Below are 26188 nucleotides of genomic sequence, written 5' to 3'. Positions count from 1 at the left end.
CAGAGCACCTTACTCCCCGAAGGTGGGAGGGCTTCTGTTAATGAGGCTTTTCTGAGTACGGTGACTAAACTTGGATATCACCTAGTTGGCTTCATTATGTCCTAGCTCAGCTTTTCTCTCACCTAACACTGATGGATTCAATCTTTTCAACAAATGTTCTAATGCAAACTCTATCCCCTTAGGTCAGTGTCAAACGATAATATATATGTTGCTTTTGGAACCCTGAAACCATAAAGCAAACTACACGGGTCAAAATTATTTGGTATGATTTACTGGGGGTTTGCATACGGTAAACTAATTCTGCTGAAGAGGAATTATACTGCAAAAGGCCAAGTTCTTGTGTCTGTTTAGATTTATTTTTGTCAAGAGAAATTTTAACTTTTAAATTCTGTTAGCAACTGGGGCCTTGTAAAAGCGGCGGGGCCTTGTAAACAGAGTCTGGTCAGGAGGAAGTGCTCTCAGCGTCCCACGGCAGAGCTTCACGTGCTGAGCCAAAGCGAACGCAATCCCTGAAGGAGACGTGGAGAAAACCGATAAAAACAGGTGCAGACACCACGGCTAGGTTGCTGCTTTCAACAATCTGTTTAAAATTAAACTTACGGATACACTTGGGCTCCCTCCGGACTCGAGCAGAGCCGATGAATCACTGGGAAGTGACAGCCTCCCCGTCTCACCTTCCTGCCCCGCGCGCTGCACAAGGGCAGTAGCGCTTGGGAAAGCTGCAGGCAGGGCAGCGCCGAGCGCGGTCGCTGCCGGGAGAGGCAGGCACAGATCTCCTTCCTCCCTACCAAAGAACTCCTCAGGACAAATATTTCCAAACCAAGAGACAACGTCTCCGTTTAGAGCGCTGGTTTGGTTTCTCCAGCCTCCTTACGCAGCCGGCGTTCAGGCTCGTTCCGTTCTCCTCGTAACGTCAGTAATTACTGCAACGCTTTTCCAGGGCAATGCCACAGATGCACAGAAACCCGTCGCCTACCGTTCTGTTCCTACAGCAGACACACGCAGATTACAAGAAGTCCAAGTGTCGTCTTCCTGAGTTTTCACAGTCCTAAAAGGCAAGCGTGCTACCACACCTAAGGTGAAGCGAAAGCCCTCTCCTTACAGAGCTGCAGGCAGGTCACAAGAGATGAGGAATTACAGACAGACACGGATAGACCTGGAGCTGGGCCAGAACATCATATTCAGTTAAACGTTGCTGAGTACCTGACAGCTAGCGCGGCACCGCGAGAGCCAGCTTTAATTGCAATTGTCAGTTTAAAATCTAAATTAAAACTGTCAGTTTAAAATCTAAACAGTTCCAAGTTAAAAAGCCCAGAAGAAAACTTCTGGCTTAGATGAGTCAGAGCTTCAGAAGCTAAGAAAGCAGAACGGAAGCCAAAAGAAACTGCAGAAATTCTAGGTCAGTAACCTGCTCAAATTTTAGTGTCATTAATAACCACTCTTTGCTCGAAGACGTCTCTGGAAGGCAACGGCCTCCCAGCTGAAGGGACGGAGTTCAAGCGGACGCCTCCTCCCAGCGCTGGAGCCGGGGTTCCTCTCCGTTCTCCCGAGGTGGTTTCTGATGACTTTCCAATTTTAAAATACTAAAAGATAAAAGCAATCAGCAACAGAAAAGATAGTAACAGTAACGCTTTTCACGCAAAACGTCTCACGTGAGAAAAAGTATTCTGGCTGTTGGTAAATTAAGCATTGAAGTTACGCTGTACCCTTTAACACCAAGCTGACTTACTACAGTCAACCAGTTAACCCGTTCTAGCAAAGCCTCAGCACCGATAAGAAACTGCCGAGGCTGCCGCAGGGAGTAAAAAGCAATACCTTCCAACGCACTTCCCAAGCATCAGCGCAAAGAAGTTAGAGAAGATGTTAAGCAGCCGATGCTTAAACTGGGCAAGTAATTACGTTGAGACTGGAGGGAGAGAGCAAGAGTTGTACAACAACGTGCAGCCGAAGCCGCAGGCCTTGGTGCCCCAGCTCTGACAAGGCTCGCAGCGTTAGCCGCTCACGGTTGGTCTTCACTTTTGGAAAAACCGAGTGTTCAAACTGCGGGCTCTGTCAGCCGCTGTCAGAGCCCAGGCGACGTCAGCCGCTGTCAAAGAATCCCTCCTGCACCAGACTCGTACGAGCTACCGTGACTTAGAGAGCAGGAGAATGGAAGGGGTGTGTTAAATAAGCTGCGGGCAGTAGAGCACAAAACCGAAACCAAAATCCAAGGCCTCGCTGTGACTTATTTAATCTACACAGAAATGCCTGAAGGGGTTGTCTTCATATGCTCCAATAAATTTCGATAAATGGGGTGTGTGTGTGGGGGGTGTGTGGGTGTGGAGGGGGGGTGGAAATCAGCAAAAGAAGTCATTTTCAGATGGTTAACTATCTGAAAAAGCAGCTGAGAGTACCGGAGGAGCATAACCGAGCACAGTGACGCACTTCCAGCCTCGACTCCAGATCCCCCTTTAGCTAGCAGGGGTGGATAAAGCTCTGCGGCAGCACCGGTGCCAGAACGAAAGGCGACTCCTTGTTTCTTTAGCAAGAGGCAAGGGAGCCTCCGGCTTTATGTTGCCCAGAATGAGAAGATTTGCTCTTTTTGCATCTCTTTCTCCGTGAGGTAACTAGAAGGACAATGAAATCATGATGCAATGCGACCCTTAGCTCCAAAAGCCAGAAAGGCGGGAGGCCACAAAGAGCATTCATATCTTCCCTAAAGCTCACGGCCATTTCAGACACTTGTTTCACCCGTAGGTTGCTTGCTTTTTTTTTAAAAAATAAAAAATCTCCAAAGGCCCATAAGATACCTGGAAGAAGACAAGGGACTTCTGTTTTCCAGGAGAAGCAAAAAACCCCACCCTAAAGATGGTCAGACTAAGAGCAGAGGCGCAGATCAACCAAACCTAAAGAGGTGAGGTTCCCCCGCGCTCCAGGGAAGCGACGTCCTCGCTCACAAAACCTCAGCCCCTCGGGAGCACGACCCAGTTCTGCCGAAGGAGCTGCTGACAAGGGAGAATAAATATTTTCCTACCCAAAGTTCAGTTTATCTACTTTCCATCATTTGCTGCCAGTGCTAGAGACTGAGGGCAAATTATCCAGACACGCGTTATTAGATGACAGCGGAGAGGTGTCTGATTGTATTCCTTAGTCTTTCAGGCAGACTTTTTGAGCTAAGCTCAGTCAATATGAGAAGATTTGAGAAGGTCTGTTCACAGCTGTGCAATAAAAAGACGTTTACTGTGAGCATTACATTGGATGTGCCAAAGATGATATCCAACTCAAACCAGTAAAAACCCCCAGAACAGTTTTCCCTCTGCTAGCTTCAACCCATATGCATTTTCAATATGCTCCTAAGATCTTACTTCGACAGAAGACAAGCCGCGACCGTAAACTTTTTTTTATGCCAACAGAGCAGCTTAATATAAATTACACCTGGTGTGTTTAGCTAAAGTGACCCCCCCTTCCCCCAGTTCAAAATACACCTTTAGACAGAAAAAAAAATAATTAAGAACGGAGTGTTTCAGGCACTAAGAAATAGCTTTATGCTTCTGGCACCCTCATCCCTTTGGAGACGACTGTCACTGTTTCAGGTAATACAAACCAGTTGTAATTTCCTACCACGACCGTGCAGAGACACCTCACCAGACGCACGAGGCAGACCGAACCCTTCCGCGCTCAGCCTCGCTCAGACATCAGAGCTCTTTGTCGGAGTAGTATGACCGAGCAGATGAAGAAGAGCTTTAAACAAGAGCTTTAAAGTAGACTTGAAGGGGGAAGGGGATAACATCAGGCTTGCCCGTGACAAGCTGTGGGACGACACGCCAAGGTTAGAAGGACGGGGTGCCAGCGAGGGCCCTCAGCCCGTTGCTCTGAGACGTGCTGGGTACGCTGCAGCACACCTGAAGCCTTACGGAGATGAGCCAGGGGCTCCCGAGGTAATAGGAGCCAAGAGGGAAACACCGGTGAAATACCTCGAAGGAGTTCAGGGGTGTTCCTCTAAGAAGGTGACACGGCCGACGGCCCAGCTGCAGTGCCTCTACACCAACGCACGCGGCACGGGCAACCAACGGGAGGCGTTGGAAGCCACCGTGCTACTAGAAAGCTATGACCTGGTTGCCATTACTGAAACTTGGTGGGACGAATCCCATGACTGGAGTGCGGCTGTCGATGGCTACCGGCTGTTCCGAAGAGACAGGTGAGGAAGGAGGGGCGGAGGGGTTGCCCTCTACATCAAGAAATGGATGGAGCGTGAAGAGCTGTCTCTGAAGAATGGCCACGAGCAGGTTGACAGCTTATGGGTGAGAATTAGAGACCGAGGCAACAAAGGGAACCTTGAAGTCGGTGTCTACTACAGGCCGCCTGATCAAGGGGAGCCCACTGATGAAGCCTTCTTGCTCCAGCTACAGGAAGCATCGCACTCGTGGGCTCTCGTCCCGCTGGGGGACTTCAACCACCCCAACATCTGCTGGAAAAGCAGCACGGCGAGCTGTAGGCAATCCAGGAGACTCCCGGAATGCATGGAGGGTAACTTCTTAAGCCAGGTAATAGACAGCCCTACCCGAGGGGATGCGATTCTGGACCTGTGGGTCACCAACGCAAGTGAGCTAATCGGTGATGTCAAGATTGGAGGCAGCCTGGGCTGCAGTGATCATGCACCGGTGGAGTTCGCAGTCCTGAGGGATATGGGTCAGGTGAAGAGTAAAGTCAGGACCCTGAATTTTAGGACAGCAAACTTCCAACTGTTCAAGGAGTTCGTCAACAGGACCCCCGGGAAACTGCCCTCAGGAACAAGGGAGCAGGACAGAGCTGGCAGATCTTGAAGGACGCTTTCCATAGAGCGCAAGAGCTCTCGATCCCCAGGTATAAGAAATCAGGAAAGGAAGGCAAGAGAGCAGCATGGCTGAGTGGAGACCTGCTGGTCACACTAAAGGGCAAGAAGGAACTGCACAGGCAGTGGAAGCAGGGACAGGTATCCTGGGAAGAGTATAGGGACGCTGCCCGGTTGGGTAGGGACGGGGTCGGGAAGGCCGAGGCGCAGCTGGAGCTGAACTTGGCAAAGGACGCAAAGAATAATAATAAGGGCTTCTACAGGTACGTCAGCCAGAAAAGGAAGGTCAAAGAAAGCGTACCCCCCGATGAACACGACTGGCAAACTGGTAACGATGGATGAGGAGAAGGCTGAGGTACTCAACAACTTCTTTGCCTTGGTCTTCACTGGCAGCCTCTCTTCCCACACCTCTTGAGTGGATGGACCCCAAGACAGGGACTGGGGGAGCAAAGTCCCTCCCACTGTAAGAGAAGATCAGGTTCGTGACCACCTGAGGAACCTGAACATACATAAGTCCATGGGACCTGACGAGATGCAGCCCAGAGTCCTGAGGGAATTGGCTGATGTAGCTGCCAAGCCACTCTCTGTGGTATTTGAAAAGTCACGGCAGTCAGGTGAAGTCCCCGGAGACTGGAAGAAGGGAAACATTGCACCCACCTTTAAAAAGGGGAGCAAGGAGGACCCTGGGAACCACCGACCTGTCAGCCTCACCTCTGTGCCTGGGGAGATCACGGAACAGATCCTCCTCGAAGCCATGCTAAGGCACATGGAGGGCAGGGAAGGGATTTGAGACAGCCAGGATGGCTTCACCAAGGGCAAGTCCTGCCTGGCCAACCTAACGGCCTTCTATCATGGAGTGACTACAGCAGTGGACAAGGGAAGAGCTACGGATGTCGTCCCTCTGGACTTCTGTAAGGCCTTTGACATGGTCACCCACAACATCCTTCTCTCTAAATTGGGTAGAGATGGATTTGATGGGCGGACTGTTTGGTGGATGAGGAATTGGTTGGATGGTTGCATCCAGAGGGTAGTGGTCAACGGCTCAATGTCCAGATGGAGACTGGTGACAAGTGGTGTCCCTCGGGGGTCCGTACTGGGAGCAGTGCTGTTCAATGTCTTCATCAATGACACAGACAGTGGGATCCGGCGCACTCTCAGCAAGTTTGCAGATGACACCAAGCTGAGTGGTGCGGTTGACACACCTGAGGGAGGGGATGTCATCCAGAGGGACCTGGACAAGCTCAAGAAGTGGGCCCATGTGAAGCTCATGAAGTTCAACCAAGCCAAGGGCAAGGTCCTGCACCTTGGTGTGAATACAGGCTGGGGGATGGATGGAGAGCAGCCCTGCGAAGGGCCGGGGACACCGGCGGGTGACAAAGGGGACACGAGCCGGCAGCGTGCGCCGGCGGCCCAGAAAGCCGAGCGTCTCCCGGGCCGCGTCCAGAGCGGCGTGGCCAGCAGGTCGAGGGAGGGGATCCCGCCCCTCCGCTCCGCTGAGACCCCCGGAGCGCTGTGGCCAGTGCTGGGGTCCCCAGCACGGGAAAGACACGGAGCTGTGGGAGCGGGGCCAGAGGGGGGGCACGGAAATGGTCGGAGGGCTGGAACCCCTCTGCTGTGAGGACAGGCTGGGAGAGCTGGGGCTGTTCAGCCCGGAGAAGAGACGGCTGCGGGGAGACCTTCCGGCACCTTCCGGCGCTTAACGGGGCCCATCAGAAAGACGGGGAGGGACTTTTTGGCAGCGCCTGTAGCCACAGGACGAGGGCTCGGGGCTCTAAACTGACAGAGGGGAGATGCGGGCTGGATCCAAGGAAGAAATGTTTTACGCCGAGGGTGGTGAAACCCCGGCCCAGGTTGCCCAGAGAGGTGGTCGATGCCCCATCCCTGCCACGCTCAAGGTCAGCTTGGACGGGGCTCGGAGCAACCTGCTCGAGGTGAAGATGTCCCTGCTCGTGGCAGGGGTTGGACTGGAAAGGGGATGGCCTGGAAAGGTCCCTTCCCACCCAAACCATCCCGTGATTCGATGATTCTGAGAACAGCTGTCCTACAGCCCTTCTTTCAGCTGCTACCTGCCCACCTGTATAATGGGAACAACCCCCCATTTCCACTGGGGGCTCTGCTCTGAATCCAGCAGAATTTCACAGGAGTGACTCTCACGCTGTGGCTAAAGCGCAGGTCTCCTCTACAGCAGATCCAAGTTCAACATGGAGAACAAAGTCACATTTACAGTCAGCTCATGTTAGTGCCTCCTAACATACCCTGTTCAAGGGGAAAAGTCTTGGAAGTGGATTCCTCAAAAATCTGTAAGATGGGGACAGGCCTACTGGCGAGGGGGGAGAAGAGCAGCACTAGCAAGACACGAGACACTGAAATCTTTCCAGAGCATACTTGGTGGCATCAGGTTTTCAAGCCAAAAAAACCCCAGAAGACTGCGATCATCTGGTCTGTAAAGCACAAGCCGTAGCACTCACACGCGTTCACCCCTGCTCCAAGTCCAATAGCTGTGGCTGAAATGGAGAATCTTGAATTCACATTTTCAGTGGTGAAGAAATCAACCACAGTCTTCCACGTATTATTCAAATCCTTCTTTTCACTTAAGAGCACAGACCTTATTGCTAGTCTAATTGTATCTATTTTCACCTCTGTTACTGCGTGCAAAATACTCGAGCTACCGTTCCTCAGGCTGGAGTCACCTCCCGAGGTGGCACACCAGCATTCATTCACCTCCCTTTTTCAGTAAAGAAGGCTGAGCTCCTCCGGTCACTCGTTACTCAGCACGTCTTCTATCACTTTAGTCATTCCCGTTTCTGTTCCTGAAGTTTGCTCAACAATTCAACGTCCTTACGCTGCTGATACAAGACCTAGACGTGCTCCTCTGGTTGTGGTCAGACCCAGGGCTTTTACAAAGCCAACACTGAACTGAGATCTCTACGTATAACCGTTAGTATCAAAAGAGAATGCACGCGGGATCTTTTGGTCCCATTGCAAGCTCATTTTCAGAGCTACCACTCTTCATTCCTAGTAATCTTGCACTTAGCCAAACAAAAATATCCTGTTTTTACAGGAAAATTAACCTGCTTCTAACTCACAGTCGAAAGAAACTCAGCCATTCAGTGGAAGTTCACACGAATAACTTCAGCTAACCCACTCTGGCGTTTGAAGGCTTGGTGATGTTTCTAGAAGTTAGGGTGTGTAAGACCAGTGCAAGGAACGTTGAACCACACCGTATATTTCTGTGCAGAAAAGCTTCAGGAGGTCACCGTTGTTGAACTTCTCCCTCAAAGACCAACACGCACCAGAGTTTCTTTGACAGCTGGCCCCCTCCTCACCGAGCCCGAGCCTGTTGCAGTGCGAACGGGGTTTTTTTTCCCAATTCCCCTGCACGCCGGCGGCTGCACCGCGCCAGTCAGCGGTCGTCCGTCTGCATTAACAGCCGACGAAGCAGCAGGTCTGCCCGGAAGTTCTGCATCACCACTGAAGTCTCTTCCATCTCGTGAGAATACAAATGGTTCCTGTATCGAGCCATTAACATATTTCAAGCTTTCACGCTGGAGGATTAAAAGCCATTATTCCCACAGAATTTGCAACAGAGACCTCTGCGCACTTTGTGGTGCGGTTAAGGCAGGAATCCAACAGGATTCTGGCTGCTGCCAGCTGTAGCGATTCACCGAGAAGCGGCAGCACAACAGGCACAAGCCGAAGGTCTTAATCCACACCATTTCGCCTACAAAATGATCGTAGCTGAGCAGATGCTAGAGGAGGTTGACTGCTGACATCGGTGTGGTGAAGGGGAAGGAGAAGAACCTGGAATAGCCCTCCTGTAGAGATGCAACATGATGTAAACCAGCAGACCCTCAAGAACATTTGAAAAACTTGTCATGAAAACAAGCGGCAATGACATGATAAGAACCAGCTGATGCTTTGAAACACGCCACAGATCCAGAACTAAAAAGACCAACCGTAAGTGAATTGGATGTATTATTATTCAAGAAGCAAGGAGAGAATTTTTAACCACAAGTTCCTGAGAAAATGAAAACATGAAAAATGGCTTGCAAACTCTGCCCTCCAGAAAAGGAACAGCAATCCAAGTACAGGGATCCGGTACTAATAACGGAGACGGGAAAAATTACAGATAATGAAATGCAGACCCAAAAGCTGTCTTTGTTGAGAGATATGGAGAACCTGCGGAAGACCAAAAAACCCGGTTACTAATGGCTGTGAAGGATGGAGAAGTACCCAGGAAGAATGGAGCGTATTCAACCCAGAAGAGGCTATTATGCTATTACAAGCTACGGAGAGCTCGCAGCTGGATGTTCCCACCCAGAGCCTGCAGAGCACCGGCGTGGGGTAAGTCCCCCCACGCAGCTCGGCCCGGCAGCCTGTGGGGCTGAGCAGCGATGCTGCCGCCGCCCCGCTCCCGTGCTCCCAGACCTCCTACCGGACCTGTCCCGCTCACTAGTCCCCCAGTTCTTTTTGTCGGAGGTTTTCTGTTGTGCTGGCCATCAAACCAGCTCTTGTGGCAGAGTACCAGAGCCAGGGCGCGTACGGAGCGGGAGGACGTGCGCAGCAGCCGGTACGGCGGAGGGCAGCCGCTCTTTCGGGGAGCTGCTCAGCTGGTACTGCACTTCTTCCGGGCAGCGGTGTCAAGATGAAGACCTGCTAATAGGCCCTTGCACAACGCTCATAGTTCACACAAAACGTTCAGTTTTGATTGTCTTACAGGAGCTTGTTTACCTAATAAGCTTTCAAAAAAGTGCAAAACACATTTTTTTATTAATTGGTCAATAACCATCTTCCTGAAAGGAGGGGGGAAGCTTCTCTGCTTTGAGAGAGGTTGTCAGTTCTCTGCTGTTAGAGAGCTCAAAGTACTGCTGTAGGCACTCCACCTAGTGGTTTACAGACCATTTATAATTAATAATGCTAATGTTTGCTTTAGCGAGAGCCAATGGAGCCGCCAGAATGCAGCCTAGAGACCTATACTGTATCTGTGAATGCTCACATCCTTAATACAGGGGTACAGCCTAGCCACTTCATCTCAAAACGCCACAGGACTGCAGAAGCCACGGAAGCCGAGATGAGCACCATGTGCTGGGACCACAAGACTGGCAGCTGGGTTTAAAGATGGCTCTTGATGTTGCTTATTCTTCCTGCAATGGACAGAAAACAAACGTGCAAAAGCAGAAGCCTCCCACACGAACTTGTTGTGATAACGGCTGGGACCAGAGCTGCCGAAAGACACGCTGCATCACAGCGAGTGGCAAACCAGTTGTTTTAGGCAGCTGATTGCTTTTCCAGGAAAGTGGAAAAAACGGCTTCCAATCCAGGGACACACAAGGCTACCCTGTCGTGGAGTTAACAGTGGCTTCATCGCTGACAAGTCGTCTGACACAACTTGTACAACTGCTGGAGGACTAATGAAGATTTCGTTTCGGTTTGTTGTTTAGGAAGGGAGTGCAGCTGGCTACAAGCACGTTGAGTACGCTTTGTTAAGGTAGCTTTTTGGTCATTCGAGGTTGGCTGCACGTGAGTTTTTCATTCAAAGCCATGCTAGGCAAGTCACGCAGCTCACTTGAAAGGGAAAACAGAAAGAGCCACCTCTGCTGCCTACAGACCCATGAAACTGCAATATCGATAACGGTGCACAAGTCTTTTACCTGCCGCCGTTTACCAACAGCTTAGAAGGCCAATCTGCTTCTCTTTCCGCCCTTGCAAAGAGCCTGAGGAGAAGCACAGCCTAGATGTAAGGCTGGGCACTCATACCTGGGGCAAATAGAAGATGAAGAGAATCATCTAGAATGACCTTGGAGACGAAGCAGGTTCTCTCCCCTCCCATGAACACCAAAGGTGCTAGAAAAGTGATCTGCAAGCACAAGATATAGTAATGAAATCCAAGAAAAGGGAGGCTTTGGAACACAGTGTGGAGGAAATATTTTTCCACTGTGAAATTGTCCCTTTGAAATCCCCCACCCTGCCTGCCTGCTTCATCCAGCAAGAATGGAGGGCTGCTTGCTCCGTAAGACCAGAACCGAATTCCGCAGAACCAATGGCAGAGATGAAGAAGCTAGGCATGAAATAAACTTCACTGATGTATGATTCACTCCACTTCGTGGAGAAGAGCTTTAAGTCAAGATTTATAAAGGTGCCGAAGGGAATCAGACACCCACACCCCCATATTCGTTGGCCTCAACAGGTATCTACACTTAAAGGCAACTCTGAGTCTCAGGGCAAGTCTTACACCAGGGAGGTTACACACCGATCCTGCTGACCGGGAGGGCAGCCAGTTCCTGGAACACCCCTTAAAGAATCTGAGTAGGTGACATGAACTAAGCTCCTCTGTATGACCACCATGGGAAAAAGTCACATAAGGGTGAGCAACCGTGCCCTGGTCATCTCTAAAGGTAAGGCAGTATTTATTAGGGGGACTCAAGAGCACCCATTTTGCCTCCCAACCCAACAGCCATACTGAGGGAGCAGTATCCAGCGAGAATTTAACTGGGTGCAAGTAAGAAGTCAAGAGCCTGGAGGAAGAATACAGTTTTAGAACGGAAGGACAACAGACATTATCCCAACTGACTTGAATACCCTGGTGCAGCGTAAGGCAAGACAGAATAGTTGTGCTTTGTGGGAGGAAAAAATAAAATCAGAGGGGAAAAACCCAGCACCAAGCATTGACTGAAATTTCAGATCAGCAGGGAAGGAAGTTCCCGAAGTCTTCCCGGCCTTTCCAACTGGTACCTCAAAGCAGGGCTGTACTCCAAAGGAGCTTTACGCTGTGTTTGGGGTCACAGGTCTGGCTGCTGTGACACCAGGTCTTTAATGGGTTTTAATCGTGTCCAAAAGGGCCCTCCACCACCCCTTCCTGCCCCACGCAGAAAGCCTCTTAAAGCCCAGGCTATACTCCTGGGACAACTGGAAGCTGGAACAGAGAGCAAGCAAGCAGCAGCCAGCCTTCTCTCAGATGAGGTCTTAAAAACAACGTGTTCAGGAAAGAAATCACTGAGCAAACTCTCCTGCATTTTCTGCCATCCCCTCCCCACATACATACTGCTTCATGGCTATCAGCTTGGAGTCCATGCTCTCCTGCTTTCCTTTCATCACCTGGATGTCAGTCAGTAACTTGGTTACATTGTCTTGCCGAACCTTTATATCCTCATTCTTTATACTGGATACCTGGAGACAGAAAGGAAGATGTCAGTCATGTTTCCTTCCTACAAAATGGTTATTTCAGCTTCAAAGTCGATACTGCAAATAATTCATCTCCCCTCTCTAGGCCAACCGCTGCATTCACACCCGAGTGCATTGTGTCAAGGGACTAAAACCAGCCGCCTACAAAGCAAGTTTTCTGCAAGCATACTGCTGTTTGAAAACATCAAATTCTGTCGCAGCCTAAAAAAAAATAGATAATCTTTTTGGATCAGAAATACAGTGCTCGTATGCAGGTAAGAGTGAAGGCCTACACAAGAGCTGTTTGCCTGTGCAAACCTTCAGGCAGCCCATGGACTAACACGTTCCTATCTATGACAAGCCTAGAACTAAAACTTCGCAGCCACAAAGACCAGGGAGCACATTTGCATGGAAGACAGGAAACAAACATTCTTCTCACACGCTTTCAAAAGTCTCTGCTGCGTGCAGTGAACTGAATATCAGTCTTAGCACTTAAGAAAGTCATTAGCCGGTTTGAGAAAGAAAATCAGGAGGAAAAAAGGCAGATGAGCTCACTGCAGCAGAGAGGCCTGCAGGCGGGATGGTAAGCCTCTTCCAGAGGTCCCTGAGCAGCAGCCGGTCGCTCGACATCCTCATCATTTCCACTACAAGTGTTAAAGCAGCTGAGGAGAAGATTCTGAGCAGACGATTTTATTTTTCTGATAAAATACTCATGAGAAATGACACCTAGGCATGTTTCACAAGAGCTGCACCACGTGAGAGGTCTATGAACTGCCAACCATTATAGGGGTTAACACATCTCACCTATTCAATAGCAGCTTCTCTCCACTTCACTCGCCAGCAGGTCATATATCTTTAAGATCTCTTTACATCCTTCTAACGCGTTTGCCCACTGTGAAAATGTCTAGAGGAACTAAATGCCTCAGTGAAAATGGCACTTGCGGTTATTTGAGAGCACCCTGGGATAGACAGAAGAGCGAGCTACTCTCTCTACACGTTGCTTTGATTAATATTGGGAAAAGAATGACAAAAACATGTTTCTCCAGCCCACACTCCAGGACTAATAAATTAGCCTGGAAAGTTCATAAGCATTTTTGGAACTCCTGATACCAACTGTTGCTATACCACGTCTTCAGTACGTGTACTGCAATTCTGTATGTCAAGAAATGGGGGCAGTTGTAAAGCACATCTGTGAGTTTAAAGGGAAAATGCCTAAGTTTGTATGTGGGATACACTGGAGGTTAACACATTTAAAATAACTCAGGTATCTTATCCTTCCTTTTCCTCCTTCCACTACTACATCTAACATATCTTCATGTGTCTGTGTGCATACACGTTGTACGTACGTATTTTTCACTCCTTGAAGCACTTTAAGTAAAGACTGCAGCTCAACTAGTGACCACTCTCCCTCCTACTGAAAGGTACAACTGCTCTTCAAACTCTCCAGAGGACACAGCAAACTTCCCTCCATCAAGCTAAACTCAAACAGATGCTACTTGTTCAGAAAAACGAGAAAAATAGAGACACCCTTTTTACTGAACTCAGAAGCAACTTGGTTTGCAAGGCCAGAGCGCTGGCTGTCTTCTGTTGGTGGTGTGGGAGAGAGGGGAAGTCTCAAGCAGTGCCATAAATAACCTAATGCTGAAAACATGGAGAAAAAGACCCACGAACAAAAGGGACTGGTACCAGGAACCTGCAGCCAGCTGATGAGCAGGATGGCACTGCCGCTCGTACCTGGGTGAGAGGGTAGAGACAGCAAGAGCAGCTGCTGGCAGAAAACAATAACGTCGATGTCCATCAACCCTTAGAGCACACTGATGCTTTTCAGATTAACCCTCTGTTTTTAAACTGTTTATCTAGAGCAAGATCTATTGTATAAACTTACACTGGTTACTTTCCTCTTGATGTTCTCCAGGAGATGTTCCTGGCCTCGGATGAAGTACGGATGCTGGAATTCTGTATCGTCTTTCTCTGGCTTCACCAATCCTCCCTGCTCAATGTGGACAACCTTTCGGAAGCCATCTGAAAATCAAAGGGTAGATAATTGGAGAAAAGATTAAGAGGCTAAATGTGAACTTGAGAAAGCAGAAACTAGCCCGAGGTACCCTTGTTCACTTAAATACCCCTGTGCTCTATCACTGCGGTATTCCGTTCTAACTGATCTCATCCTAAAAATGCCAGGTGGAATGAGAAACCCTTCCTTAAACCGACAGACGTTTGGACAGAGGCTCATGCTGATCCTCTCTATGCGGTCTGAACCGCAAGTGGCACGAGTCCTCTCCAGCCACCGCATCCTTCCCCTGCCTCTGTTTCTCCCCAGGAGAGCAGCACCAGGCCACCCAGCTGCCTGCCCCGAGCAAAGCTTGACACAGACGGCTGAGAAGCTGGGATCCACTTCTGCATCCTAGAATCAGTTTGAAAAACACCTTTCGCTGCTCTCGCAGGACCAAGTTATGCTGACGTTTGGCTGATAGCACGGCTCAGCAAGAAGAAAGGCTGAAATTACCAGAACTAAACCAAGAGTCTCCAGTTAACCTCACCATTTCTGGAGAACAGCCCCTCATTCACAGGGAACTGTCCTGTGACGTGAGTAAACAGCATCCTGCCTTGCCTTTTCAATGCAGAGCAAGATAAAGACAGACATATACTGCAACAAAATCTTTTTCAAAAATACCACCAAAAAGAGACTCAAACATCTAGCACACGCTCCAGGCAATCCCAGAGGGCTTATGTTTTATTTGTTCAGGGAATAAAATGGTTTCTGAGACCAATTAGCCATGTACTCAGCAACATCCATGATGCAGATAAAGCACCGCTGCCTATCATCTCACATACTAATGAAAATAGGAACACTTTGGAGGCAAACCCATGCAAGCGTCCATCAGCACGCAATGGGAGATGAGTTATTCCTGCATTGAACTGAACGCCCAAGCCCCTCCGTTCTCCATTCCAGTGCCTCCTCGCTGCAGCACATGCTACGAGTCCATGACGCAGAGTACTGCGGCTGGCACGCCTGTCATAAACCTGCACGTTCCCGGCACTGTCGGCACCCTGAGCCTTAACCTGAAAATAAGGAGCAATTTGCTCATAGTAAAGGAGACGCCAAGGCACAGAAGGTAAATAAAGGACTTCCCAAAGGCTTCAGAGCCTTTCCAGAAAACTTCTTCCTAAATGAGCTGTGCAACACTACCAGGACAGAGCTGACGACCTCCGCACACAGGGTTAGTAGTCCTGAAGCAGACATTCAAGTCTCACCTTGAGTCACCCTCACCAATCTACTCACCTTTATACCAAAGCCCCAACTTCTTTTTTTTAACCAGTCTACTCCACCTTAAGAAATGCAAGTCCATACAGTTTTTCTCGTTCTAATATATGACAACCAAAACCACCCTGGCTCCAACCAATTCCCCAGAACTACTGCGACAAGCACCGCTTTTGTTATTCCCGCAGCAACACAACCTGCTGGTGAGGGTGACGGTGCAATTCCTCTGCTGCAATTCCTCTGCTGCGTGGGGAAGGGAAGGGCACGGCATGCGGGAAAGTGCCTCCTCAACAGTTCAGGCAGAAGTTATGCACCAAAGTCTTCAGATGTACTTAAAACACCTAAAAGCCACTCAAGAACAGAGTGCAGCCCATCAGAGTATTTTTGGATCTCAGCATTTCTGTAAACCGCTAGGATAAATCAAGAGTGTTATTTAAGTTGCTCAGACCACAGCTGTGGTTAAAAAAAAAGCTTCCTGCACTTGCAGCAGAAAGTGATTTAGAGAAATTACACATTATTGTAGTGATATTAGCCAGTTTTCGGTTATTCAAGTGATCCTTAAAAACTAAAGGCCCCGGTCACGAAGCACAGAATGTGCCCCACAGCTATTCAAAGAGCTGGTGTTGAAAGGTAATGAAAATGTCATCCTTTCTAATAACATTGGAATGCTCTCTGCAGCCCACATCTGGAGCATTAAAGTTAATCCCCGATATAACCTCCACGTGAGAGGTGTATGAAAGGCATCCTTTATGCTGCTGCCTATCACAAGAACCCGCAGCCAAAACGTAAATGCAGATCTGTGTGCGCGGGGAGGAAGCCGAGCAGACTGCCGTGAAGCAACGTCTCTGGGATAATCCCAGAATGTTCCTGCTAGCTGGCAGGAAAAAGCAGCTACAAACGCATCCATCAATCCCGAAGCATGTACGCAGTCAGGCAGCTCTCGATTTCCTTGCACATCCGAAGGGTAAGAGGAGGATTAAGCAGTATGAGTTTGGAAAACCGGGGAGGGGGGAGCACGGAGAAAAAGAATATTGCTTGCTTCGTAGAGGGCAGGGAACCAGGAGCCCGGAGATACTCTGCCAGAACAGCAAAAGCGTTGGACACTCCTCCGTTCGTGTACCGAAGGGACCCAGCCTGAAACACCAGCTCAGATCCAGCCTGCCCACACAGCAACCCAGACGGGAGCAGAGGTGTCCCTAGGCAAAGCTTCCATCTGAGCTCGCAGCAGATGACTTTTTTTTGCCTGCGGGTGTGCCCAGAAAGGTGACCAAGGCTCAGCACATGCCGCGAAACACCGGTTCTGGAGAATTTCGTAACCCTCACTCGGGTTTTGCATAGGGATCCACAGCCTGAAAGCTCGCTCAGAGGCACTCTTCACCTTACTGGGCTATTCACCCAGCCAGGAGAACGAGCTCCAAATTTCCCTGGGAACCGGTAACACAGAAATATACAATTATGCTAAACACAAAGTGATTTGAGAAAAATGCAACAATAACTGCACAGCTGTACTAGAAGCTAACCAAGCAAATCCCCAAAAACTAAGCGTAGAAAATCACGTTCCATTATCTTTTTCTTTACTACATGTCCTTTAGCAATCCCTGTTCTTCAAGCAAACAGGACAAGCAGTGCAGGGACAAACTCTGAATTTATCTTCACGTTTGGACATACATTGGCCATGTCACTCGACTCTAAAATAAACTGAAATCCTCGAACTGCCACCAATCACAAGCTAAGAAATCCCTTTCACAGTTCAAGTAAATCAAAGCCTCTGTAACACAGACTGGGGAGAACGGGATCAATGTTAAAACCCAGATTAAGCCCAGAAAAGAAGATATAAACACCTGAACACAGAGGTTACATTTACACATTTTCTAGTGCAAGACATGAAGCCTAGCTTTCCATCAACTCAATACTACCTCATGCTACCATGGTAGCGTAACAGAACATGTAAGAAAGATCCAAAAGTCTGGTCGAGGGCAGGAATTTTTTTATGGAGAACCGGACTCTTGAGGTCTTAAAAGAAATCTCAGTTCCATGTCTGATCAGAACACATCTTTTCCAGAAATACTGAACCCCTTGGGAAAGGTGTTGTTAAAAAGAAGCTTCAGCCCTGTCTTAGCTTGGTCGTGGAGATTTATTACTTCTCTTCCCCCTTCTTTTAAAAATAACACCTTATCACTCAGATGTGCTTTTGTCCGATCACCTAATTCTGTTCCAGCTCTTCTATCCCCGCTATTGAACGGAGGAGCTGACACCCGGAATAATGTTATTCCCTCTGCCCTTTTAACATTACACGCGGTGAGAGGGAACAGACCAGACAGCTTGCTTGCTTCTTCTCATTCCCCAGTTACAGCAGCATCAGTTGGAGAGGCAGCCATTACCTTATTTTACAAGCTAATGCTCGGGTTGATCCTAGCCCAAAGCGTTCCAGGACATGCAAGTATTAAAGGCACCTGCAGACATGTGCTCTGGAGGGAAGTATCACTCTCCTCCCTCCAAATGCAAGTCAGATGTGACAGGACGGACAAGAGAAGTGCAGCTGGAAAGGTCACTTTGAGCAGGGAAGCAAGCCGCCAAAGGAGCCTGTCCTTCTGCAGGGCGACCTCCCGCTCCCCCGCCTGCAGACGGGAGCTGAGCCCTCCTACCTGCCAGGCAAAGAGCCGCTTCCTACAGCAAAGAGCTCCTGTCCTACAGCAAAAGAGACAGCAAGCAAGGTGAAAAGCACCAATAAGCGATATTCTGGAGGCGTGCAGACGTCCCGTGTCTAATTACACGTAAGTAGCCCAATGACGTCCCTGTTCTCCTGGCAGGGCTTGTACTTTGGGCATACCTCTCCTCAGCTGTGACGGGAAATGGAGTATTCCCCACCTCGCTGGGGACTCTCGACCCTTCCCACAGAGCTACGCAAGCAGGTGCCACTTTTCACATACACGTGTGCATAGGTAATAAAACCCCAAAGCCAAAACCCAAACCAAAACAAACTCAGAAGACAAGAAAAGGTCAGGTTAAATCAATTTAATTTTCTTCCGTGCCAGGGTAGCAAGCTTCATCAACAGAAAAGCAGCAGACATCGTAACCGAAGCATGGCACCCTCAAAGCAGGAAAATCAGCAAGATGAAACTGATATAACACGGGCGTAAACCCAACAGAAAAAGCCTTATTTAGGGAGCAGTTAGTGAAAAGTATTGCAGTGCTGTGTGTAAGAGTGGGGGCCCAGTCCTACTCAGCATCTTCATTAATGGCACGAAGGGCTGAATAGGGTATGTTTGCTGGCTGAATAGGGTATGTTTGCTGGCTGAATAGGGTATGTTTGCTGGCTGAATAGGGTATGTTTGCTAAACTGGCTGATAAAACACAGCTGGGAAGAGCTGCAAGCGTGTCGAAAGGCACGGCTGCGATTCAAAGTGATTTTGACAAGAGGAATGAAAGTCCCTACTGACAGATACAAGGTACTGCTCCCAGGCAGGAATAAAACCAAACAAATATGGGAGGGAAAACCACTGGACAGACAGTAGCTGCACAGAAGATGATCTGAACGCTGTCGTGGATCATGAGCTGAGTGTAAAAGTCAGTGTCACACTGCTGAGAAAAAGGCCAATGCCATAATGGGATACACACAAAAGCATCACCTGCAAGACACACAAATTACTCGTTTTGTTCTACCCAGGGATACATCCAACGATGGCTACTGCGCTTCAACACAGAGATGGAACAAAGTCCGCTCAGAAAGGAATGCAAACAATTAAAGGCTGCAAAAACAACCTACAAGAATTAAAAAACCCAGGCTGTTTACTCTAAAAAGAAAAAGAGAGGACTGAGGAGAGGTATCAAGTTTTCAAGGACACGAAGGCTGATGCAAAGGCAAAAGGAATAAATCTCTCTACATCCACAGCAGATAGGAGAGAAGCGGAGGATTTAAACTGTAGCCTGGAGGGTCTGAGTTAGACATTCAGCAATCAACTCCACTCTTCCCTGTCCTTACACTAACAGCATTTCCTTGTTGGTCTTAGGGAATCTTGGTTACTGGAGGCTTGGGAAAAATAGGTTAGATGCAAAGGCATCAGCAACAACCCAGAGGTAGCTGATCCCGCCTTGAAGCAGAGAGTCGGACTAAACGGTTGTGAGGTCCCTCCAGCCTTCTGCTACTATTCTATGGATTTATTTTTTTTTTTTTTTAATAATTGCTGCTTAGAAGAGCAAGTTCAGACAATGCCTGCTCTACGTGATGCTGGCAGCAACATCCCCTCAAGAAAGCGAGCAGAAAATGAACGAGCTGTCACATGCGGTGGTCCTGTCTCACTGGAAGCATTCCAGAGGAGGTCCTCCTTCACGACACAGGATGGCAAAGAGCGCCGTCACAAACGTTAATGATGGGCGAACGCAAGGAAAGCATTCAGAACTCCTGCGCTAATAATCAGGGAATATCAAGATAAAAGAAGTCTGAGAGTCTGATGTTCTTTATATGCAGCAGCAGTTTTCAGTTTTAGAAGTTGTTATTCCCTTCAGCAGAGGCCAAGCTTAAAACTACCACCTGGTCCCAAAACCGGAGAGATTGCAAAGCTAGCAAATGCTCCCAGCTCAGTGAAACGTCCCCTACATTAAACCTGGGCAGAAGAGGGGAACCTCATTTCAGGACAAACTTTCCACTTCGCACTGAGCTGCCCAGAAGGTACTTACACATATTGAGCTGCCGTACAAAGCTGGCCATGTTGTTGTGTTTGAAGTACTTTGGAAGCACCTCCTTGGCAAATTGGCCTTGGTCAAACACATGGAAGCTGTTTCCACTCTGTCAAAAAACAAAACAAAACGAAACATTATCAACCACTGTTACACAGAAAGAGAGAAGCCCACCTGCTTTTTCATCTCACAAATACAAATTCTGCGTTGCTGTGGGTGAGATCAGCAACGGCCCCATCTCTCGAGCCCCTTAGCTGTAGGTAAGAATGCAGTTTATTAGCTTTGTTTGAAGCTGTTACCATCTGACCAACGCAAGCTCCCAGGAACAGCGTTCAGAGGGACCTCAACTACATCCTCCAGCTCCTGATGCAGTTACGGTTTAGCACGTCCCTGCGTCTCAGCTGAGCCAGGGTAACTGCCCACAGGAGCACTCTCTTAGCCAACGGGGGCTACATCACATTTCCTTGCACTCGGCCCCGAAGAACAAGCAGCATCTGTCAGTTATCGAGAACGGGCAGGCAGCCAGGAACTCTTTATGCTGTGATCAAGCTACTAATGTGGAAGAACCTGCAGAGCACAACTCCCCCGAGACTTAAAAAAACAACCCAGGAGGTTAAGCAGGCTACAAAGATTAAACCTCAATTTGCACAACTGTGGATCTATTAATTCCCCGAGTTGTCCCAATTAACTTGTTTTCCTTTCTACAGCAACAGCCAATGATCTTCCCAGCAAATTAAGACAACCGGGCTAGTCTGATGTTAAACATCAACATCTGCAAACAAACGCAGACAATTCTGTGTCCTGCCCGTCTCGGGCGGCTCGCCGTGCCCACGCAGACAAGGCAGACGAGGTCCAGAGCAGCTGAAAGCAACACGTGCTGTTGCTGGCAGAGCGAGAGCACCACTGATTACCGAGTTTTAATTTTTCACTGCGACTGATAAACATTTTCTACGTGTTGATTTAAAAAGTAGGAATAGGTAGGAGACAGGAGGCAGCGTTCCTGCCCCTCTAAACACTGAGGTACTTCTGCTGTCGGATTTTGGAAAATGAGTTATGGCCAACAGAACAGTGCATGCCAAGAATAACTAGTTATTTTGACTATTATAACTATCTTGACTAGTAGTCAGGATCACATTTCAGCCACTTAGCTTTCAGGTCTGTGGTGCCATTTTATCAAGTATGGTTTCTATTACCTTTCTGGCACGCTGCGCAGGAATTATACTGTCAACATAAGCATCTGCAAAACAGCAAAGGAAGGGATTTTCATTCTGGCAAGGCGACACAAGAACTCCGAATGCATTTTACAACCCGGACTTTCTTCCATGACGAAGTCCTGCTCCTGATCCGTCCTCCTGCTAATATCATCCCACGTACCACCAGCACACAGCGCTGGCAGGAGCACCAGAGGAGAGCCAAGCCCAACAAGATACTGACAAGTCATTGCACGGCCATGAAGCAATCGAACTTCTTAGTTCAAAAGAAGAGCGGCAGGGCCAGGCCAGACCACCCATGCGGCAGCAGAGGATGGTGCCTCCAGAACTCCAAAGTATCCCCAATTCACGAGAGGGACTCCATGAAAGCACCTTCACGTGCAGGAGCTGTTAGTTCAATATTAAACAGGCCGTGCCGCTCGGGATGGCATCTCCTGGCAGGCAGCACCCACGCACAAGGTCAGAAGAGCCCCTCGCTGGTTCTGTGCTGAGCGACGAGACGAACACGAAACCCCGAGCGCTCTGTGAACTCCACTCTTGTCAGACCAGTGCCACGGCTGAACACCACGAGCACCTGCAGACAGCCTCCAGGTCCCAGCGTGAACCTCCAGGGAAAAGATGAGGCCAAGGTCTTCTGAACTGACTTAAGAGTATCAGACGAAATATCCCAGAGACTTGATTTTCAGACAGGCATGCCTGACTTTTCAAGTTACTGGGCAAATTCAATGCAGCATTAATCCTAAAGAATTAAGACTACTAAAGAAACCCCTCAGACTTTAAAAGACTCTGCCTGCCAATAACAAAACCAGGTAAGGGTTTATTAAAAGTTGACAGCTTGGGCTTTTTGGCCCATGGATGAGTTTCTTTACTCCTTCAGAGGATTCACCTGTGTTTGAGTATTTGTTTTCCTTAAGGTCCTTTACTCCTTATCAATACCTACAAGTACTCTGAGTCGATTCTAATAGCAAAAAGTGCAACAGAACGATGGCAATGAAGGAAGGAAGCGCACGCTAGCCATCTCCCTAAAGATGGCAACCCACAAGAAAGAAAACTACTCTGGGTCCCGTTCCAAGCCTTTTTGTTTTGCTGGAGTTGCTCCACTCAAGAGTTCTTGCTTTTTTGCCCCCCTAAAATAATGAAGTTTGCTGGTGGTCTCCTCCGTGTGCTCCACAGCACTACAGCCACCCGCTGTACGTCGCCGCATCCAAAACGCTCTGCTCCCTTTACCTGTGTCCAGATCCCCCAACCTGCCTCCCCATCTAACTCTGCTCCTGCCCAGCCCCGTGAACCTTCCCAGGTTTAGCCATTCCACAGGAGTCTCTCCGCGCTGCTAACAACCTGTCGGGGTTTAACCCGGCAGGCAGCTCAGCCTCCCCAGCCGCTCGCTCCCTCCCTGCCGGTGGGATGGGGGAGAGCATCGCAACCGTGAAAGTGAGAAAACACTCGTGGGCTGAGATAAAGACAGTTGAATAGGCAAAGCAAAAGCCACGCACGCAAGCAAAGCAAAGCAAGGCATTCCTTCACTCCTTCCCGGGCAGGCAGGGGTTCAGCCATCTCCAGGAAAGCAGGGCTCCATCACGCCTAACGGTGACTTGGGAAGACAAACGCCATCGCTCTGAACGTCCCCCCCTTCCTTCTTCTTCTTCCCCCAGCTTTATACGCTGAGCATGACGCCAGACGGTGGGGGATACCCCTTTGGTCAGGCGGGGTCAGCCGTCCCGGCTGTGTCCCCTCCCAGCTTCTTGTGCCCCCCCAGCCCACTCGCTGGTGGGGTGAGAAGAGAAAAGGCCTTGACTCCGTGGAAGCGCTGCTCAGCAGGAATGAAAACATCCCTGTTATCAACACTGTTTCCAGCACAAATCCAAAACACAGCCTCATACCAGCTACGATGGAGAAAATTAACTCTATCCCAGCCAAAACCAGCACACAACCGCAACAGATTTTTCCTCTGTTTTCACAGAAAGATGGCAATTATATCCATCAACTTCAAGGAGTTTCAACCAAGTCTCAACGCAGTACCTGTTCCTTCCAGGGAAGAGGGGAGGAAGAGGGAACTGGAGACAGGCTCTCAGCCTTCAGTTCTACTACTATCAGAAGCACCACACTGGTGACTTCCTTCACAACGCTGTTTGAGATTCATCCTAAAATTTGTATTTTTAACGCTGTACCACTTAAGCATGTCTCTCTTGAATTATTAGAAATACTCCCATTTCCAGACCGCTTATGGCCGGCTTCTGCACATTTTCTTGCACTCACACCAGCTACCTTTCGCTTAACCAGCCCTTCTCCCATCCTGGTGTTAGTCCAACGCCAACCGGCACGCACACGGGCCCAACACATGGCTACCATGGCTTACAGCGGCTGCTGCTGCAAAGTGGTAGAAGACTTGGGAGTAAGCTGGAAGGGAGAAGTCTAAGGTATGTAAGAGGCTTACAGGAAAACCAAGCTGAATTAAATTGCCTGTAAGTGACAGGATTATTTGCACAGTTAGGACTAAATCAACCCTGCACAGGCGTTAACCAAATTCTGCCTCATTTCTGTTATTCCAGTTCTCAAGGTCATCTGGTTTCTTCTGCACGGCATCCCAAATCTTTGCTGTGTTAACAAAGCCCAACAGTGTTTTGTGAAAATTGTCTCAACACACCTAACGTGCCAAAATCATTACAAAAACCACATTCAGAAAGACTGTTCCAAGATTTCATCTTCGAGCAGCTCTGCCATGACCTCTCTCCAGGCTGGAGCGACCCTCCGAAAACTAACTTGTCTCTGCTTTAGCCAGTCTCTCCCCCACAATTCTTGTTTTAATCCTCATCTTCTCCACTTTCATTTATGATTTTCCATGTGGCAGAGTATCAAACGCCTTGCAGAAGTCCAGACACATTAGATCTGCCCCAATTCCTTTATCCAGAAAAGGATTTCATGTCCAGAGGAGAGGTGAGGAGGCACAATCGATTTTTGGTAAGTCTATGTCGTATTTTATCCCATTTCCATTTACTTCCACGGCTTCAGTTATTCTCCTCTTCAGAATCATTTCCAAAGCACTTCAAACCATCAGGGTCAGACTAGTTAGGCATTCATGCTCCTCTTAAAATCAAACAGCTTATACAAATGAGGTTAAGCGTCTGTCTTGGGGTGACGGCTTACGTTGCAGAGAGGGGACGAGGGGCCTCCTGTTCTAAATCCCGCTCCTCCCTCGCTGTTCCGGGATGCGCACACAAGGATCTCAGCTCCCTGGACGGGACAAAGTCCCCCCCAGCTGAAGTTCACCTGTGGGACAGCTGCTCGCTTTGCCGGCTGGCACCACACTGGGTGTTAACGGTGCGGCCCAACGGGACGGCGCAGGAGTTGGGCCATTTCCCAGCAGTTATCAGGGTCTGTTGAAAGGGAAGAAACAATGCAGGCAGACTTCTTCACAAGGTAGAGCAGAAGTTATGACAGTAAATGAAATACAGCTTATCTTGCGTAATTTTGGTATACTTTCATCTTGACGTGTTCCAAGTCGAGTTCAGACAGCATCAAACATTTTAGCACAGATCAGGTTGTTTTGTCAAAAGCCTCAGCTCTCCCTCGGAGGGGGACAACGTGAAGTCAAAATGACTCATGTAACACTAGACGTGTTCAGCGTGTTGGCCAGCACCGTACTCACTCCTAGTCTAGACGGGCTCTGACCACCCACCGCATACTCCAGGTCTCCACATCTGCACTGGCACCCTTCTGCTCTTCCCGTTCTCCTCCTGCAAAGCCTCGCAGGCTTGAGACACCATTTATTCTTCTGGCAGACAGAAAAGGAGGTGCCCCCAAAGGATTTTCTGAAACCGATGCTGGGGAGGAGAAGTCAGTTGATGAGGGAAAGGGGCCGAGTTTAGGCTTGGTGTAGAAAGGTCTCCTTCCTAGTCCAGGCAGTGCTTATAAGCCACCGCACACTTCTTGCTTCTCTCCCTGCTGCCTACACATGCTCTGTAGCAGGACATTTGCAGAAACCCTCAATGTCCTTTTCAGAAGGGCACTTGTGCTTAGCAAACATCTTTTCACTCTGTTTACAGCAGTAATAGTAGTTCTATAATGCAATAAACTGCTCAAACTTTGTTGTTAATCAACGGCACCGAACGGCTGAGGTTAAGGGGCCAAAAATGACAGAACGGGACTGAGGATGACGGCTGTAAGTCTCTTCACGGACAGTTACAAGTAGAGCTGTGAATCTGAAAACATTAAAGCTGTCCACAGGATGAGACCCCTTTGCAGCCTTCCCTTCAGGAGCATCGCGAGCCTCCGGCCCCAGAGCTGCCCCGAACCCTCCAGCTCCTGATGCGGTCCAGCAGTTTCAGAGGTTTCACACCAAAATTTTGCTCTGAACCTTCTGCTCCTTCCCCCAGACCACGTTATTTGCTATCTACAACAACGAACGGAATGTCCAGAGCAACCTTTTAGCATGCCTATTCTTGCCGCCTCTCTCTGAACAGCCAGGTTTTCCTCTTTACCATCTTCAAGTGAATCCATCGGGAACGGCCGGGCAGTTTCACCGGCACAGCAGCGGTGCGCAGCAGCGTCCAGAACAGCGAGCCGTCCAAAAACCAGCTACTGAAAAGCTATCGTCTCCTCCAGCTGACAACCCTGATCATCCGGCCTCCGCCTTTCCATCCTCCACGCTATATGTGAAGCTTAAAGACACTGGACAGTATACATTTAAGTACTTGCAGGCATTCCCTCCTCCCCCATCAAATTAATCTGAGGAATCCCTTCGCTATCTGTCCTGTTGCTACCCATCACATCTTCCAGCTGCTCTGCAGATAACAGGCTAGAAATAACATGGCCCAACAGTTTTCCACCTATCGCCATCGGTAGGCAGGCCCCAGTTTGAAAGATTCTAAAGAACCGCTAAAGTGATTTTACATATTCATTATTTCTGATTAATGTACTGCTGAATATATTTTTTTTTTTTTCAAAAATAATAGAAAATCATAAAGTTTAAAAAAATGCTGCAGTCACGCCCAGGTGAGCTGGAAGCTCTGATAACCGTGATCGCTCTGAAGCCCAGCACTAAGCTGGCTTCGGCTCAGAGCACCGGAG

General features: G+C 48.9%; 1 protein-coding gene across 6 annotated transcripts in view; it reads right to left on the bottom strand.

The window, feature by feature from the left end:
• The window catches only part of HSF1 (heat shock transcription factor 1), a 74480-nt gene that overhangs the window by 34309 nt on the left and 13983 nt on the right, over positions 1–26188 (bottom strand). For all 6 annotated transcript variants that reach the window (XM_072851743.1, XM_072851741.1, XM_072851746.1 and 3 more), the window contains exons 2-4: positions 19911–20019; positions 13857–13993; positions 11853–11977 (exon numbers count right to left, since the gene is read on the bottom strand). In XM_072851743.1, the coding sequence (XP_072707844.1) occupies positions 11853–11977; positions 13857–13993; positions 19911–20019 (371 nt within the window). The remainder of the gene's footprint in view (positions 1–11852; positions 11978–13856; positions 13994–19910; positions 20020–26188) is intronic.

This window comes from Ciconia boyciana, chromosome 2, assembly GCF_034638445.1.
Source record: "Ciconia boyciana chromosome 2, ASM3463844v1, whole genome shotgun sequence".
Taxonomy (NCBI): Eukaryota; Metazoa; Chordata; class Aves; order Ciconiiformes; family Ciconiidae; genus Ciconia; species Ciconia boyciana.
This window is presented reverse-complemented; position numbering and strand designations above follow the sequence as displayed.